We start from the raw sequence: 15,691 nt of genomic DNA on the forward strand, positions 1-15,691 counted from the left end.
TTTGTACTCTTGCGCTGCTAGATTGTTTTAGCCCATTAAGTTATTTCATCCAAAGCGGCAAGCTTTTAGAAAGCGTTCCTTCAATAGCCTATTTGCTCTGGTTCCAATGCTTTTTTCTGGCTTTTAAAAGCATGTGAGTCCGTTATTTATGTGACGCTGATTTTCCCATGCTTTAACTTGCACCCAACAGCTCTAAACTGGCCCGAAGCTTAAACAGCCAGCCGTCGGCAGATTTCGCTTGCCAATCCTGATCTTTTTCCTGCAATCTCGGACGTCCTCCAAGGCACTGCCCTTGGTCCTCAGCTCTTTATTACTCGCATTATGGCCTTCCGATCAGTGTTTTGTCACATACCTCCACTGATGGCTATATGAGGTCTGTCACCTTGCAAAAAATACCAGCGTTGCAGTTCTCTAAAAAACATTTTGCATGCTGTAGAGTGGCCTGTTTGCTAATGTTACCAAGAATGCACGAATAATTTCTTATTCTCGAACGGATTAGATTATGCCTACTTAAAATGCCTTAGCGTGAACGGTATAACTGCCTTATGCCTACTGATAAGGTCTTAGCGCGAGCGGTATATTTACTTCATACTGGTTAAAATACTCAGCCATTGATAGGCGCACAATGTACCATGGGAAAAAGCCGCTTCGTTCTTAAGTTGTGTCCGACAATGGTTGCGTCTTTTTTTTCTATAAATAATGCGGTTGACATTACCATGGTCTTATCTAAAAATCCTTACACACCCACCCACAGCCTACGATATTTTTATCATACTATGTACTTAGCACCCCGTCTTCCAAGTTACTTGCGTTCAAATCTCCTGTGTGGCATCAGTTCGGGTAACCTGATGGCATATGGCACAAATATAGCTATACGAAGTATTTTTTCCCAGCTTAAGCCAGGAGCCGTTGCCATGTAGATCCTCCAAATTGGTTCTTGCATTTCCTCCGCCTGTAATCCAGCTTACTAGCTCCCACATCTCATTATGTTTATATTAATGAGAACGGCATGTACACGCTTTTATACAGTACGGGGGCACCGACTGTTTTGTATTCACAGCGAGATCTGAAAATGCTTTGGAGTTGCTCAGGGTATAAGCCAGCGTCTTTTGCACATGACAACAATGAGAAAGCCTTGAGAATAACTTCCCATACTTGTTTTCAACGCCGCATTTTCGCTTGCGCAACTGCACCATGAGCTCAGGAAAGAATGCTAAAGGACAACCTGATGGCCCGCTGTCACTACTCAGAACAAAGCCATGCACTTTAGCCCAGTGATGCACGTCACGGCCCATTTGCAGCAACACAGTGCTCTTGCAATTTTGGCTTTCACAATGCCGCAAAAAACACGACAAAAATAAATTACTGTTGCTGCATTGTCACTGTTCTGTAAAATGTAGAGCTGGTTTAATTACAACTAATTTTACCTCTTCCAAATGGTTGGAAACGTCTTAATTCCTTATGTGCATTTGCATTCCTGTTTGACAGCAGTATGCTAAAGTGTAAATTTTCAATGCTCGCATATTTCAGACACACACGCACGTTTACATTGAATAGATAATCTTGTCTTTTGCAATAACAGTCGGGGAGCCAGGGAGGAGGCTCTCTACATATTACACTGAGAACTGTGCAAATGCTTGGGAAAGGCTGCAAGTGGAATTATTTTTTTGGCTGTCAGCAATGCGAAAAATTTGCTCTGGTTTAGCTCTGGTTAACAACCCTAGTTGAATTGCGAAAGCAATTGAGAGCGTTTTCTCTTCCTCGCTTCTTTCTTTCGTTGTTGCCTCTCTTTCGCACTCTCCATAACGACTAGAATTTATTCAGGCGAAGCGCATATATATCCCCCTTCCCCCCGCGAAGCGACACCTCCTCTCCCTCAACCCCAGCGGGGCACATCTGGTGGAACGAGCGGCTACGGCAGCGGCGTCGACGGCGGCGCCATCTGTTGGAGTGCGGCTGCGGCGTTGCTAGGCAACGGCGGTTCAAGGTCTTTCCTGGGCCACGGCATACGGCTGAAGTGCGACCACGCGTCGAGCCGAGCTGGCTGGGGTAGTGTTGCTTTCGCAACAGAAACATCAGTGTTCGATTTTTAACTGACTATAGTTTTAAGTATCTAATACTATTTCAAAAAATGTGAGTATCCCGGTTTTAGTTACGCAAGGTTCTTAGAAGCCTGTACTGTAACCTTGGCCGATCGAGAATTAGCAGCAGGAATCGCGTCGTCGTTCCGAAATGACGGAGGCAGCATAACTTTCAGAGGAGGCAGCCTTCTGTTATTTTGGGGTAGCAGTCATAGATTTTTGTGAGAACATAGCGGTCAAAGGAAGAAGAGTACGTGATCGCGATGAGACGCGTCCTTCAATCTCTTGGATAGAAATGATCCAAATACATATGGTTTCCCAATACATCGGTTCAGACGATCAGGCTCGCCTGCGACATTGCAGTTTTGTCGCGAATTGGTTCGAGACCGTCAGTGTCGGCCGAGATCCATGCCATCACAGCCGACCAAGATTTTACCTTCAAAGAAAATCTTGCAGCAAAAAAAAGTTATCGCAGCGGTTGTCGCGAATTGCCGCAATTAATAAGAGTAATTTGTGGCGCAAAATTTCTGCGTGTTTTGCTACAAACACATGCCTCTACCGCCGCACGCGATAGACGGGAAGCACTGCCGGGAGCGCCAGTCAGAAGGCTGGAAGCGTACGGCTCGCCCGCAAGCAGCAATGAGATCGCACAACACCTTTCTGCCCCGCGTCCGCACGCAGCTTGAAAACATGCGCCCCGCATGCTTGTGGAATCGGCAAAAAAAAAAAAAAACGATCGTAGCACGGCCTTAATCGGTAACGAGGTAGTGCTAGCTGAGGATTTAAAAATTTTTCTAAATTATAGAGTCCACGCAGAGCTACAAAAGAGCTTGCAGCAGTACCCGTGGCCCCAGGCCGTCCGGCTCCAGAAGCCGTGGCTCGTAGTGTCGAAACAGAGACAGTGAATAAAAATATGTACAGAAAATTAGGAGACACTTTGGCGACTAAAGTGGTGCAAGGCGAAAGCCCGAGTACAGCATTCTGCCACGAATGTGGTTGTGAATGATGATTCAAGTGCTGCCAGCGAATGACGCGTCCATTGGCTGTCTGCTTGTGTCACTGATGTGTGGTTAAGATGTTAAACTTCGGCTGTAAGAGTGGAACGCGACAGCGTCTTGCAACGCTGCCAGAGAGTCCACAGAACGCCATCGCCCATTCGGCTCTACGCCTTGCTGGACGGTAAATTTATTTTTGAGGAAAGGAAATGTATCTCTCTCGCATATCTGGGTGGACACCTGAACCTCGCCGTAAGGAAGGGGGGAAGATGGGATTGAACGAAGACGCCGTATTAGCTAGACGCGTCTTTGTTCATTCCAAACCATTCAGCTGGCATGGCGGAGTGGCTAGCGTGCTCGTGTCGCACTCCGGGGACCCTGGTTCGATTCCCCAACTTGACCAATTTCGTACTCGGTTTTATAGATTTAAGTGGTCTGACTAGAAAGGTTAATTAGGCTATTTGATATTTACATTATTATAAGTCTATCTATCCTGTTCTGTCATTCACCTGAAAATATTGGAACTGTCTAGGATGTTCGACACAAAGTATATGAAACGAGAAACGTGGAAACGAGCAACGTTGAACTGGGTGGGGAAGTGGGTGGTGGTGGAGCGAACGCGGCTTCGGCCACTTATCTTTTGTCAACAGCGTTCTGTTTCCGCGGACGCGGTTTTTGCTTCGACATCTTTCTTTTCTTTTCCTCTTTCTTCTGACCTCTTGATTCCCCTCTATTTAATTAGGCTAATTGATTAATTAGGCAATTAGCTAAACTCAGTCCCACTTAGTTGGAGCATCACTATACGAAACCCTATAATTGGTTGCATGGCTGGACGGGACGAGCTGGCGGAAGAGTGTTCCCATCATGAGGCCTCGCCCCGCTGGCGGAGAGCGGAGCGCCGCGCGAACAGTCCGTGCTGGCCGAGTTCCCGAGCTGAGGTTTATCCCTCGCATGCGCACGTGCAGCAATCACGCTGTCTGTGGCGCTCCTGTCGCGCCGGAGCCCTCACTTGTTAATTAAGGTAACAAACTAGGGAAGACGCCTCGCGGGGCATCAAACCGAAGGGGAGCAATCCTCACAAGCCGTGGCGCAGCTTTGTCGATGGCATTTCTGTCATTTTTGAAACCGAAAGTTAATATCGAAGAGTTATCCATTTCACATGCAACTTTACGCTGCTGGGAAGCGAAACGCCATACGCAACTGGTGAGTTACAATGGGGGGTAGTGGTTCGCCCATTTTTGCCTCCTCGCAAGCACCATTGCGTGGTTCTAGTTAAAAAATGGCTGAGGCTTAACTTGGTTAACCCTGGTCAGATGTTAAGCATATTGATGGCTAGGCTTGTTAATACATGGCTTTCCTTGGTTGAATACTTGATCATTTTAATACAACCACTAGAAGCCTTCGTCGTGGGGGAAGACAACGGCATGGCTACAGCGGAACGCCGACTAACCCCGAGACGCGCGTTGGGTGGGCGCCTGGATTGCCACGGAAGCCGCGTCCGCCTGCCCGGTAGAGCGAGCGTTTCACCTACACCGAGTGTGAACGCGCGTTTGAAATGCGCGGGAATGCCGCTCGATGACATTCCGGTTTCTGGGCGATGGCATCGTTCTCCCTCTCCCAGCGCGTGACGGCGATATGTCGTGACGTCATGTGTCACGTGGTATGTCACGTGGTCTGCACGGCGTGCAACCACAGCGACGGCGCGAGGTGCACCCTCATCTTCCTCTGTCGTGACGTCATGTGTCACGTGGTGTGCACGGCGCGTAACCACGGCGAAGGGCTGTAGTGTACCTCTAGTAATATGCTTCGCATAAAATTTTGAAGGTGAATACCTCGGACACCAGAGGGCTAAGAGAATCATACTGAATAGCATTATCTTGGAATGCATCCGTGCACTAACTGTAGTGACTATGGAGTTCTTAATTGATTGTTGTAGATTAGGAGATTTATGAAGACCATACTCATTAGTGGTCAAGTTCTCTTTGCGGCATAAAGAACATGCAAAAATAACTTTCATGCACTGCTCATCGTTTGTTATTATGAACACTGAAAGGCCAACTTCGCAAACCTTGCGCACAGGGTAACTTTTTAACCTTTTTAGACGTTTAATTATTTTAAAAAAGTGTGAGAGATATGTTTTTACATGCGGTCTGTTGAACTAGAATGAGCAGTTAGGCGGACTTATGCGCCTCAAATGAATCAGTAATTAGAAGACTAATCAACTTAAAATGACGAATAAACAATTTTTGGCTTTAGGGGCAAAGCTATGTTGCGAAAGTGCTGGCCGTTACATTGAAGGGGAGCACTGTTTTTAATTTTTCTTAATTGGCGGTCTGTTCGAAACATCCAAGGTAATACTAAGAATTTTGAGTTCGCTCGTCTGTCAAATAAAATAATACAAATTTAATTTTCAACATTGCTACAATAATGATGGCTTCTCTGACAAAAAGCTATAAACACAGCTTGAAAGGTCAGGGAGCCATTTTGGCACCAGCGACTTTGCATACACTGTACAATGGTTCGAATACAAGGAAATACTGCAATAAATACATGAAATGTGCTAACATACGGAGTACAATAGTTTAAAAAGAAGATATTGCAATAGAATACATATGCTCCATTCATCGACATAATTTAGCTAGAAAAGGAAAACATTCTCAATAACATGAGGTGCCGATGAGAAGGCAAACAAGACAATAACTCATTTTGTCGAATCACAAAATCAAAACTGAGTACTAAGAAAATTGTCCAGCAGGAAATATGTCGCGTAATGCTGTATGAGATAGGTTAATGACACCAGAAAAATGTGTTTTCAGATTGTTTAGCAGAAATGGTACATTGTACGTTAATGTTTGCAAAAGATATTTCTGCGCGGCTGCGGCCTAAACCATTCCTCATATGACTTGGTTCGGTATGTACGATATTGCAATGTATGAGTACACAGTTTCTTCAGCACCTGCGGGTAAAATACGTTTGAAAAGTGCAGCAGGTAGAGTAGATGGTAATTGTAAATTTGATCTATACCAACTAGCCTGAATTGAGCAAACATATCTGAGTGTGGTGACAGTAGAAAACATTAGCAATACAGCGGACGGTTTTCTTTTCGAGCCCATGTAGTATAGTTCTGTTATTTTTTCTTGTATTCATGGCTCAAATTAACGTGTGTAGTGTGCCAACTTGTGATGGGTTCGGCTACCGGCATGCGGCGGTACTGCGCTGCTCTTGAAGACGAAGAAGTTGCCCGGCCGCTCTCTTGGCGCAATATTTACTGTGGGTCCGAAAGGCGTAGTTAAAAACTTCAAGTTTAATGATTGTTGGAAAAATGTCTCGCGATCAATGTATTAATCCAACAGCGGAAGAGAGCTTTTTGACCAGTTGCTATATATGCGCATCCTACGTCGTACGGAACGACAGTACCACTCCTAAAATTTTGTGCTAGGTTTTGTGGAGCAGCGTATTATTGCGGCCATGCAAAATACAACGCGCAACACCTCAGCACCCACTTCAGCAGCTCCAGTGGATGTCGCAGCTTCGGGAGATTCGCCGGCGAGGAGAAAGAAAATACCGGAGGGCAAAGGATGTCTCGGATCTCCGGGCCGCGTGTTCTCCAAATGCAGCCGGTACAGCCAGCGATGACAGCGCCGCCCACCGGCAGGTAGCAGCCACATTAAGGCTGGTTATAAATATTCATTCAGAATGACGGCTTGACATCGCCGCTATGGCGCAGTGGATTAGAGGCACGTGTTGCGTATGGAAGGTCGGCCGTTCGACTCCGCTCTCGGTACTGTAATTTTATTGTTTTTTCATTTCATTTTTTTTCTTTTTTTCCCTTTTAGGTCGCAAATCGTGATGCTTAGTGGCATATAATGCCGTTTAAGAGGATTTATTATCCCTTTTAGGTAAGCCGTTGTGACAATCTTCAGTCACCGTGATCAATTCACCGTGGTTTCAAGCCTTGTGGCTGTACAGGCTGCAGTTGGCGAATACGCCTCCGGGCCTCTCGACGTGCCCAGAAGAAAATACAGCGCTATTTAGAGAATATAGGCAGACAACGGTGGCGATCATTTGCAACAGATTGGATCCCCGCAAACCACTCTCCAAAATCTGGCAAGTCGTTCGAGCACTGCCGACATTTCCCCAGCAGCAACATCCTTTCCGTGCATTGGCAACTAATAAAAAAAACGGCAAGAACCAGAGGTCGTGGAGGATTTCTGCTCGAGAATTGCTGGAAGCGCTTCTTCACGTCGGCAGCATCTATATGCTTCTCGCACAATAGACGACCGACTGTACATTCCCTTCACAATTCAAGAACTGAAAGCAGCTCTTTCTGCTTGTACGCACCCTTCGTCCCCAGGACTTGATGGAGTCACATATAGCGCGCTTCGTCATCTAGGCCCACAGGTAATGGAAGCCACTTTAACATTGTTCCACCAGTCTTGGGCTTCTGCCACTGTTCCACAGCAGTGGAAAAGAAGCCGCATAGTGGCCTTGCTAAAACCAGGCAAATCGCCACTCGGCTTAAAGGGACTAAGAAATAAATTTATTGAGATTACGTAAAGATAGGCAATCCATCACTCGTCACCCCAGCGCAAGAATATTTGAGCTAGCATCAATAACAACGAAGTTATAGACGATTAAAAATCACGCTCCTGCTCTCCCCCCTCAACTCGTACGCGCGGAGCACCATAAAAAAATAAACAAAACATTCCGGGACTGGGCACCGCCCATGAATACGTCATTCGCTGACGTTCGGTTTACGACTTCCGGTTGTCGCACTCCCGAGGAGCAGCGTGCGTCGGCAGCGTCTCTCCGGTCTCTGAGCTTTCTTGACTCCCAAACTTGCGACAGAAAGATTTGGTTTGGTTTATCGGGTTTAACGTCCCAAAGCGACTCAGGCTATGAGAGACGCCGTAGTGAAGGGCTCCGGAAATTTCGACCACCTGGGGTTCTTTTAACGTGCACTGACATCGCACAGTACATGGGCCTCTAGAATTTCTCCTCCAAAGAAATTCTAGCCGCCGCGGCCGGGATCGAACCCGCGTCTTTTGGGTCAGCAGCCGAGCACCATAACCGCTGAGCCACCGCGGCGGCCTTGCGACAGAAAAGAGGCGGCAGAGGTAAACTGAAAACATATGCGCGAAGGCAGTGGCCTGGCTCGCGCTTGCCCGAGGGGGTCGCGCGGCGGCTCGAGCAGACGATTTTCACCGCTACCGGAAGTGTGCCCGTGAGGTCGTAGCTGCCGCGGCTCGAGCGAATGACAGCGTGTGGTGGCCTGCCAACGTCATGGGACTAGTGACGTCTCTTTTCCCGATTTTGGTTCCAAAATGGCTCCCTACGAAGACACCGAACGGCCCGCGAATTTTAAAAAACACGATTTTTAAAAATTCATTATAAATTGCGGGCTCAGTTCCGAAGACTCATACTTGGTGTGAATGCTTCTGAGCCTCACTTCTAACATTTACAAGCGGCTTTTAATTCTTTGCATGGTCCCTCTAACATCCGACAGACCAGTAGCTCTTGCAAGTTGTATTGGCAAGACGACGGAGAGGGTGTTAACCCGTCTAGAATGGTTCCTTGAAAAGCGTGGACGCTTTTCCCCAATGACGGTCTTCCATTGACCGTGTAATTGATCTTGTGTTGACGGTAGAACATGAAAAACTCCGTCACAGGTTGACTGCTGCTTTTTTCCTCGACATCAAGGGCGCACTCGAGGATGTTCAGCAGGATGCAGTATTAAATGCACTCGATGAATGTGGTATAGGCGGACGTCTGCACCATTGGATTGCAAGCTATTTGACAAACCGGGCAGCCTACATGGAGACTCTTGAAGGAGACACAGGAGATCATCATGTTACTCCTGGTGTTCCTCGGGGAGCAGTGCTCATTCCAGCGTTGTTTAATCTCGTGCTTATCGGCCTTTTCAAGCAACTACCGCACACTGTTTTGATATCTGCCCACGCAGACGATATTTTCATATGGACATCAAGTTTCAAACGTCCCCAAGTGGAAGCAAGGTTGCAGCGTTCGGTTTGCATTACGTCTGCGTACTTGCGCCGTCAGGAGCATGAACTTTCACCAAATAAAAGCGTAATCTTGGCTTTCACAGGCAAGTTAATAGCGTGTTATCCGGCCACAATCAGCGGACAAATTGTTCTATACGCAACACGCCACAAATTCTTTGGTGTTACGATAGACCGTGACCTGTCCTGGACGAAGCATATTTCTTTGCTCAAGAAAAAACTCGACAGCTTTGAAAGGATTGTGCGATGTATGACAGGAAAATCCTGCAAGCCGCAATGCAGTTGCACTGGAACGATTCGAGACATCAACAGGACTGCGTCTCAAAGCTTGACGCCAGCTCACGATTTCATGTGTCATCTACGGCAATGCGACGTCATGGGACTTCATTCGTCCGGTTACGGCTTGCAGTTGCCTACACCAAACACTACCTTCACAAAATCAGAATCGAAACTGACCGAAACTACGCACAGTTCCACACTCCAGAGACTATTGGACATCTTCTTTGCGATTGCCCGAACTATACGGGATTCTAACTATACGGGATTCTAACCAAACTATACGGGATTCGGGATATCTGGGATTCTAATCACAACACTTCATCTCATGCTGTTGAAATGGTGCAATATAATGCTATTCGATTTGTACTTTCTAACTATAGCCGAACAGCCAGCATAACATTAATGAGGTCTAATGTCGGTTTGCCGTGTCTGTCTTTTCGGCGTAAAATTTTTCGCATTTGCTTGTTTCATAAAATTTTCCACCATGAGCCTCTACATAGTGAATTCATTATGTCGCCTAGCTACCGCTCCTCACGTGTCGACCATTGCAACAAGGTTGCTCTTCCTAATTGCCGCACTAACACCTTTTATTATTCATTCTTGCCAAACACATCTAAAGACTGGAACCACCTTCCCGCTGAGATCGCATCCATATCAGACTACACTCTTTTCAGGCAAGCATTGTTCAATCATTTTTGTGATGTCACCTAAGAGTTTATTAATGCTTTTTTTTTCTTTCTGCAGTTTTTTTTGTTATTGTTATTCATGCCTTGTGTTGCTTTTCGATTTACTTTTCTAGTGCAATTATGTTCGTTTTCTCGCTTTTTTAGCCTTTCACGCTGTATGATTGATTTTGTATTTTGTACTATATACCTGCCGCTTTCATGCTCTGTTGTTGCTTTTTTTAACCCACTCCCCTCTACAATGCTTCGGCGATTGAGGGTATGCGAAATAAATAAATAAATAAATAAATAAACACGGATGAAAGGAGAACATTAGAAGCGACGCTGAGACAACTAGACTCTCGCCGTCTCTCTGAAGAAACTCTTCTAGGCGCCAGGGCGAAACGTTCTGATTGGCGGTTTGTGACAAAGGCCGTGCTCAAGTTTTTTTGTGAAACAGGCCTGGATACCCGTCTGTGACCGCCTTTGCACTACCTATATTGTTTACACAGTTTACATGATTTGCATTTGTATTTTCATCGAGCCCTTACTCCAGTATGTGTTAATGACATGTTTTGTTGTGTGTGTTCAAGACATGACTTCACGGCCTCTACTCACCGCGATGGAGTGCAGCCAGTGTGTGTGCGTGTGGACATCACCCATGAAACTCACTGTATTGTGCTATCATCAACCTTCATTCGCACTTTCCCTTTCCACCCCTTCTCTTTCCCCTTGTGGAGTAGCAGACCCGGGCCATGTTACCACTGGCCAACCTCTCCACCTTTTGCTCTCACAAAAATTCCTTTCTCTCTTTCGTGCTCTTCTACTATGTCAGTTGTAGGGATCAAACTTACTGGTTTCTTTTTTGAAGCAAACAGTATATTGTGCAAAAGACAGCGCGAACAAACGGGGACGAAAGGAAGAATACACAGGAACAAGCGCTGACTCGCAACTGAAGTTTAATCATAGGAAACACACTTATAAAAGGAAACAGAAAACAACAACACCAAAACCAGAACGCACGTGCTACTAAGTGATATCCAGATATGCAACCTCACAGTCACGCAGGAGCAATGATGGTTTACTGACACACAATCTTGCTTTCTTTGCATTATTATTCGCCTCGATGATTTCCCTGGTCAACTGGTCGGGGTGTTTGTACAAAATGTCAGTACTATGCAAGGACGGAAAACAGGATTGACACTCTCGGCAATGATCATCTAGATTAGTGGAGCGATTAGACTCTATTGAATTGAGATGTTCTCAGAGTCGTGTGTTAATACAACGACCCATTTGCCCAATGTGTACCTGACCACAGGACGGGGGGGATTTTTAAACTACCCCTTTGGAGCAAGGCACAAATCTTTTATCGTGCTTAACACGAAAAGACGCTACAGATTTCTTGGGATTGCGGGACTTATTTTCTCCCCCTGAACAAATTTTATTGAGCTTATTAGGGGCCGAAAAAACCACATAAACTTCATACCTATGGGCCATATTTTGAAGACCATATTTAAGACTAGGAGAACATCTCATTTCATTAGAATCTAATCGCTCCACTAATCTAGTTGATCATTGCCGAGAGTGTCAATCCTGTTTTCCGTCCTTGCATTGTACTGACATTTTGTACAAATACTCCGACCAGTTGACCAGGGAAATGATCGAGGCGTATAACACGGCAAAGAAAGCAAGATTGTGTGTCAGTAAACCATCCCTGCTCCTGCGTGACTGTGAGGTTGCATATCTGGATATCACTTAGTAGCACGTGTGTTCTGGTTTTGGTGTTTTTGTTTTCTGTTTCCTTTTATAAGCGCGTTTCCTGTGATTAAACTTTAGTTGAGAGTCAGCGCTTGTTCCTGTGTATTCTTCCTTTCGTCCCCGTTTGTTCGCGCTGTTTTTTGCACAATGTATCACTAACTCGCCCGCTTAGCTATCCTGTTCAAAGAGTATAGCTTTTGATTTTAGTGGTTTATTCTTCAACTGTTTTTGCTCCGCCAATCGAGCAACTTACAGAGGATGTCATTGGCGGTATGCAACAGGTGTAAACTCTTATCTGATGTGAAAAACAAGCTCGTATCATCACCGTACAAAACGAATTTGGCACGCTTATCAATACGAACTACATCATTAAGATACACGTTAAATAAGAACTGTCCCAAAAAGCTGCAATGAGGAACACCGCATCGTATTCCTTCAAAGCATGACAAACTACCATCGATCACTACAGACTGAATGAGCCTTGCAAGACATGATTTTAAGAGGGAGTGGGGTACACCCCGAATGCCATTTTGATACAGCTTATTATGGAGAACAGTATGGTTAAGGCAGTCATAAGTTTGCTATAGTCTACAAACATCTCTAGCGTCAGGTTGTTCTCCTCAGTGTGTTGAAGCATTAATTCCTTTTGAACCAGAAGGGCGGACTCGGCAGAGCACCCTTTTCTTTTCGCTGTATATTTGAAAATGTCGTCTCTCGAACGTCTCATGCATAACATACATACCATACCCTGCGCAGCGACACCATTTTTTTTGGTTAAGTAATGTACGAAAGATAGCTAGCCAAGATTTCAAACCCATATCTTTAACGTTAGATATTTCGAACCATATTGGTAATGAAGGGAATTTAAAAGCAGGGGCCACGTTCACTGTTAGCGGCAATCAATTTCTCAGTACAACCTTGCTCCGTAAATCAAATGTCAAAAGTTTATTCCTTCCTTTAAGTTATTTAGTCATGTTATCCTTGATCAACGTGATATACATAATGCTCCCCTTGCTCTACAATATAACACAGCAGACCACCGATGTATATCTGAAAGCTTTCATAATGGAAATCCGCAAATGTTAAAAAATTGCGCTTGATATTGTTATGTGCCATTACAACATTCGCATACAGTTTTTATTAAATAGATTTTTCTGTCGTATATTTTGGACACCCTGCCAATAAATCCGTAATTATAATAGCTTTCTTCATCTCATGTTTTATGAGAGACAGAAAGTGCTGTTGAATTAAAAACAGATTTTAGCCGGCGTTAATATTTGCTGACATGTTGCTCTGCCTAGGGGAGGGAATAGGGGAGTAAAGATGGAAGAACGGAGAAAGAAAAGAGTGCGGTCATTGAAGAGGGTTGTAGCGCAATAGTTCACCGGATGATGGCTTCTATTGATGAGACGGAAGTCAAGTTCTGTGCATGCACAGCAGGGTGATCAAGTGCGCGGGCAATTTAGAGTTTTTCTAAAGTACCAATATAGTCTAAATAGCAAATGAGAATATCATTGCACGTCACTCGGTCTGTAGCAGCCTAAGTGATCTAATATAGAGTCCACTGTCAGTGGCAGTTGGGTGACGGACTGCATGCGTTGTTCGTAGTGCGCACGTTCGTTGGCGTACGCTGGACATTCGAAGAGAATATGAAGCACAGCCTCAATTGAGCCGCAGTGGTCACAATACGGACTGTCTGCTTGCTTGAGACGGTATCGTAGACTGTTTGTAAATGCGATGGAGGTGATGAGAAATTGTTTATAAATGACGCGGAAGCACTAGTGGTAGTCTTGATTTGAGCTCTGGGTCGATGTAATGAAGAAAGGGGTAATGATGACTTGGTAAGTACCAGAGGCCGTTCTTTTCATCCTGGGCATATCGTTCGGTGAGTTGGGACGTGTGAAGAAGATGCTCTTATAGTTACGTCTCTGTAGACCTTTGGCGGGCGCTTCGTCTGATCTCTCATTGGCCAGGATGCTGCAGTGAGCTGGAATCTATTGAAAAATTATAGAGTAGCCTTTACCGCTTCTTTTATTCTGTATAGCTCCACTGTGGTGGAGGATATCCTACGCTGTAGGCGCCATGAAAGTATTTGGTCTGATGAGGGCACATAAAGGTCGCATGATGAGGAGTCGTGAGAAGTTGAGCCATCAGTGAAGATGTGTGTGTCTTGCGAATACTGCTCAGCTAAGTAGCTCAAAGCACCTTGTAGCAGCGCAAGCTGCGGTACGTCGTTCTTCGCAGTGACACCCGGTATGGACTGCTTGATATCAGGAGGAGGGAGTGTCCAAGGAGAAAAAAATTGGAGCCAGTAGTTTTGTGACTGACTGATGGCAGGAAGATGCAATAGCTGCCCAGCTTGACCAAAGCCGGAATTGCTGTGAATCATATGGACTCGTACAGGAAGTGTTTATTTCCTTGAAGTAGTACATGACATAGATGAGTTAGAAATCTTACCTATGCGGCGATGACTTCGAGCGGTAGACATCCTGCTTCCGGAATTGCTCCCCAGGTGGGGGAACTGTTCGGGAGGTCGAGTCAGATCCGCAGGCACGTGTTCCGCGCTGCTTCCAGCGCCATCCTATTCGTTGGAGACATTTGCTGCGATATCGGTAAACTGGATCGCAAAAAAACATGATTTCTAAGCGATGAAAGTCCAAAAACATGATGTTCATGGCTTTCAGCAATTACTACAATAAATGAGATAGTGCATGCAGGACGACGAATATATGCGTCCAACAATGAAATGTCGCATGATGCGTTATTCATTCCTGTTTGCTTACTACATCTACGAGAAATAAGGTCGTGCGCAATGTTTTCTGTCTCGATTTCGCGAAACACCGTAAAATAGACTGGTATAAAGCAGTGAACGGCGCTATGAGCAACGCTCGGTTCCGGTTTGCAAGCCTGACTTTTAGCAGAAAGAATATATCTTGCCAGTAAGTTGTTTGTGGTTGCGCATGCGCATTTAGTTGTGAGGTTGACACAGTGCTAAGCGGAGTGAACATTGTCAGTAATTTTGAACACATTCCTTTCCTCAGCTAACGTGCCAGTCTTGCAAATAAACTATATGAATGTGCGGCGTGCATAATGAATTCATAGTGGCAGAGAACTTCATACTGCACTGCACGCTTTTGATTATGACGAGGTAAGAAAATAATAAAAGGTCGCAGTACACTCATAACTTTATCTCGAAATTCGAGCTGAGTCGGAAGTGGAAAAAAATTGTGTTTTCAACTATTTGCCCTCTTCGGTTCAAACTCGGGACGTCCTTGTGAAAAAGGGAATGTTGCCCCTGTTTTTCAAGTGAAGGGGGGTGCAGCGTAGCCTCTGAGATCGGAGATAAATAGAGGTCGACGGACGTATTTTGATTGCGAAATCAGCCATTGATGGCGACACCTGCATTGTGCTATTCTTTGTGCTGTGTACTCTACAGCAACTCTGTTTTTGATACGAGTAGTATCTTTGGGATTTGAAGGCGGTGTCCAATCGATACAGGCCGACTTCTATTTATCCTCAGTGTCCCTTTTAGGGGTCATGTAGAACAAAACCGTTTGAGCCGCTCCATGAAGCACCCTTGCTCTTAAAATAGCTGGTCACGCTAAATAATTTTTGTTCGGCTAACGTCAGCACGTCTTCAAATGATCTTGAAACAAAACAATGTCTGTATGAATTTTTTGTTGCTAATCACTGGATTACGCGTTCAGTCGGAGTGTTTATGTGAATTGAAGTAATGGGAAAGGAAAACAGGCGATTTTCTGGAGTGTCGTTAGAATTGCAATCACTGCTTCCTCAGTGAGGCGCACTGAACTGGAGCGTTTTGTGACTTTTTGGATCTTTTACCATGCAACTTCCTTCTTTTATGCGATGCTTTTTAGATATTAGTATCCTGCTAA

The 15,691-nt window shown here is 45.2% G+C and overlaps 1 protein-coding gene across 1 annotated transcript in view; it reads left to right on the plus strand.

Annotated features, from left to right (window-relative positions):
• The window catches only part of LOC149361094 (protein O-mannosyl-transferase TMTC1-like), a 261,151-nt gene that overhangs the window by 160,401 nt on the left and 85,059 nt on the right, over positions 1–15,691 (plus strand). Inside the window, exon 5 of the mRNA XM_089572587.1 lies at positions 14,308–14,332. Coding sequence (XP_089428713.1) covers positions 14,308–14,332 — 25 coding nt within the window. The remainder of the gene's footprint in view (positions 1–14,307; positions 14,333–15,691) is intronic.

Source organism: Amblyomma mixtum, chromosome 2, assembly GCF_055824585.1.
Source record: "Amblyomma mixtum isolate Tamu chromosome 2, ASM5582458v1, whole genome shotgun sequence".
NCBI lineage: Eukaryota > Metazoa > Arthropoda > Arachnida > Ixodida > Ixodidae > Amblyomma > Amblyomma mixtum.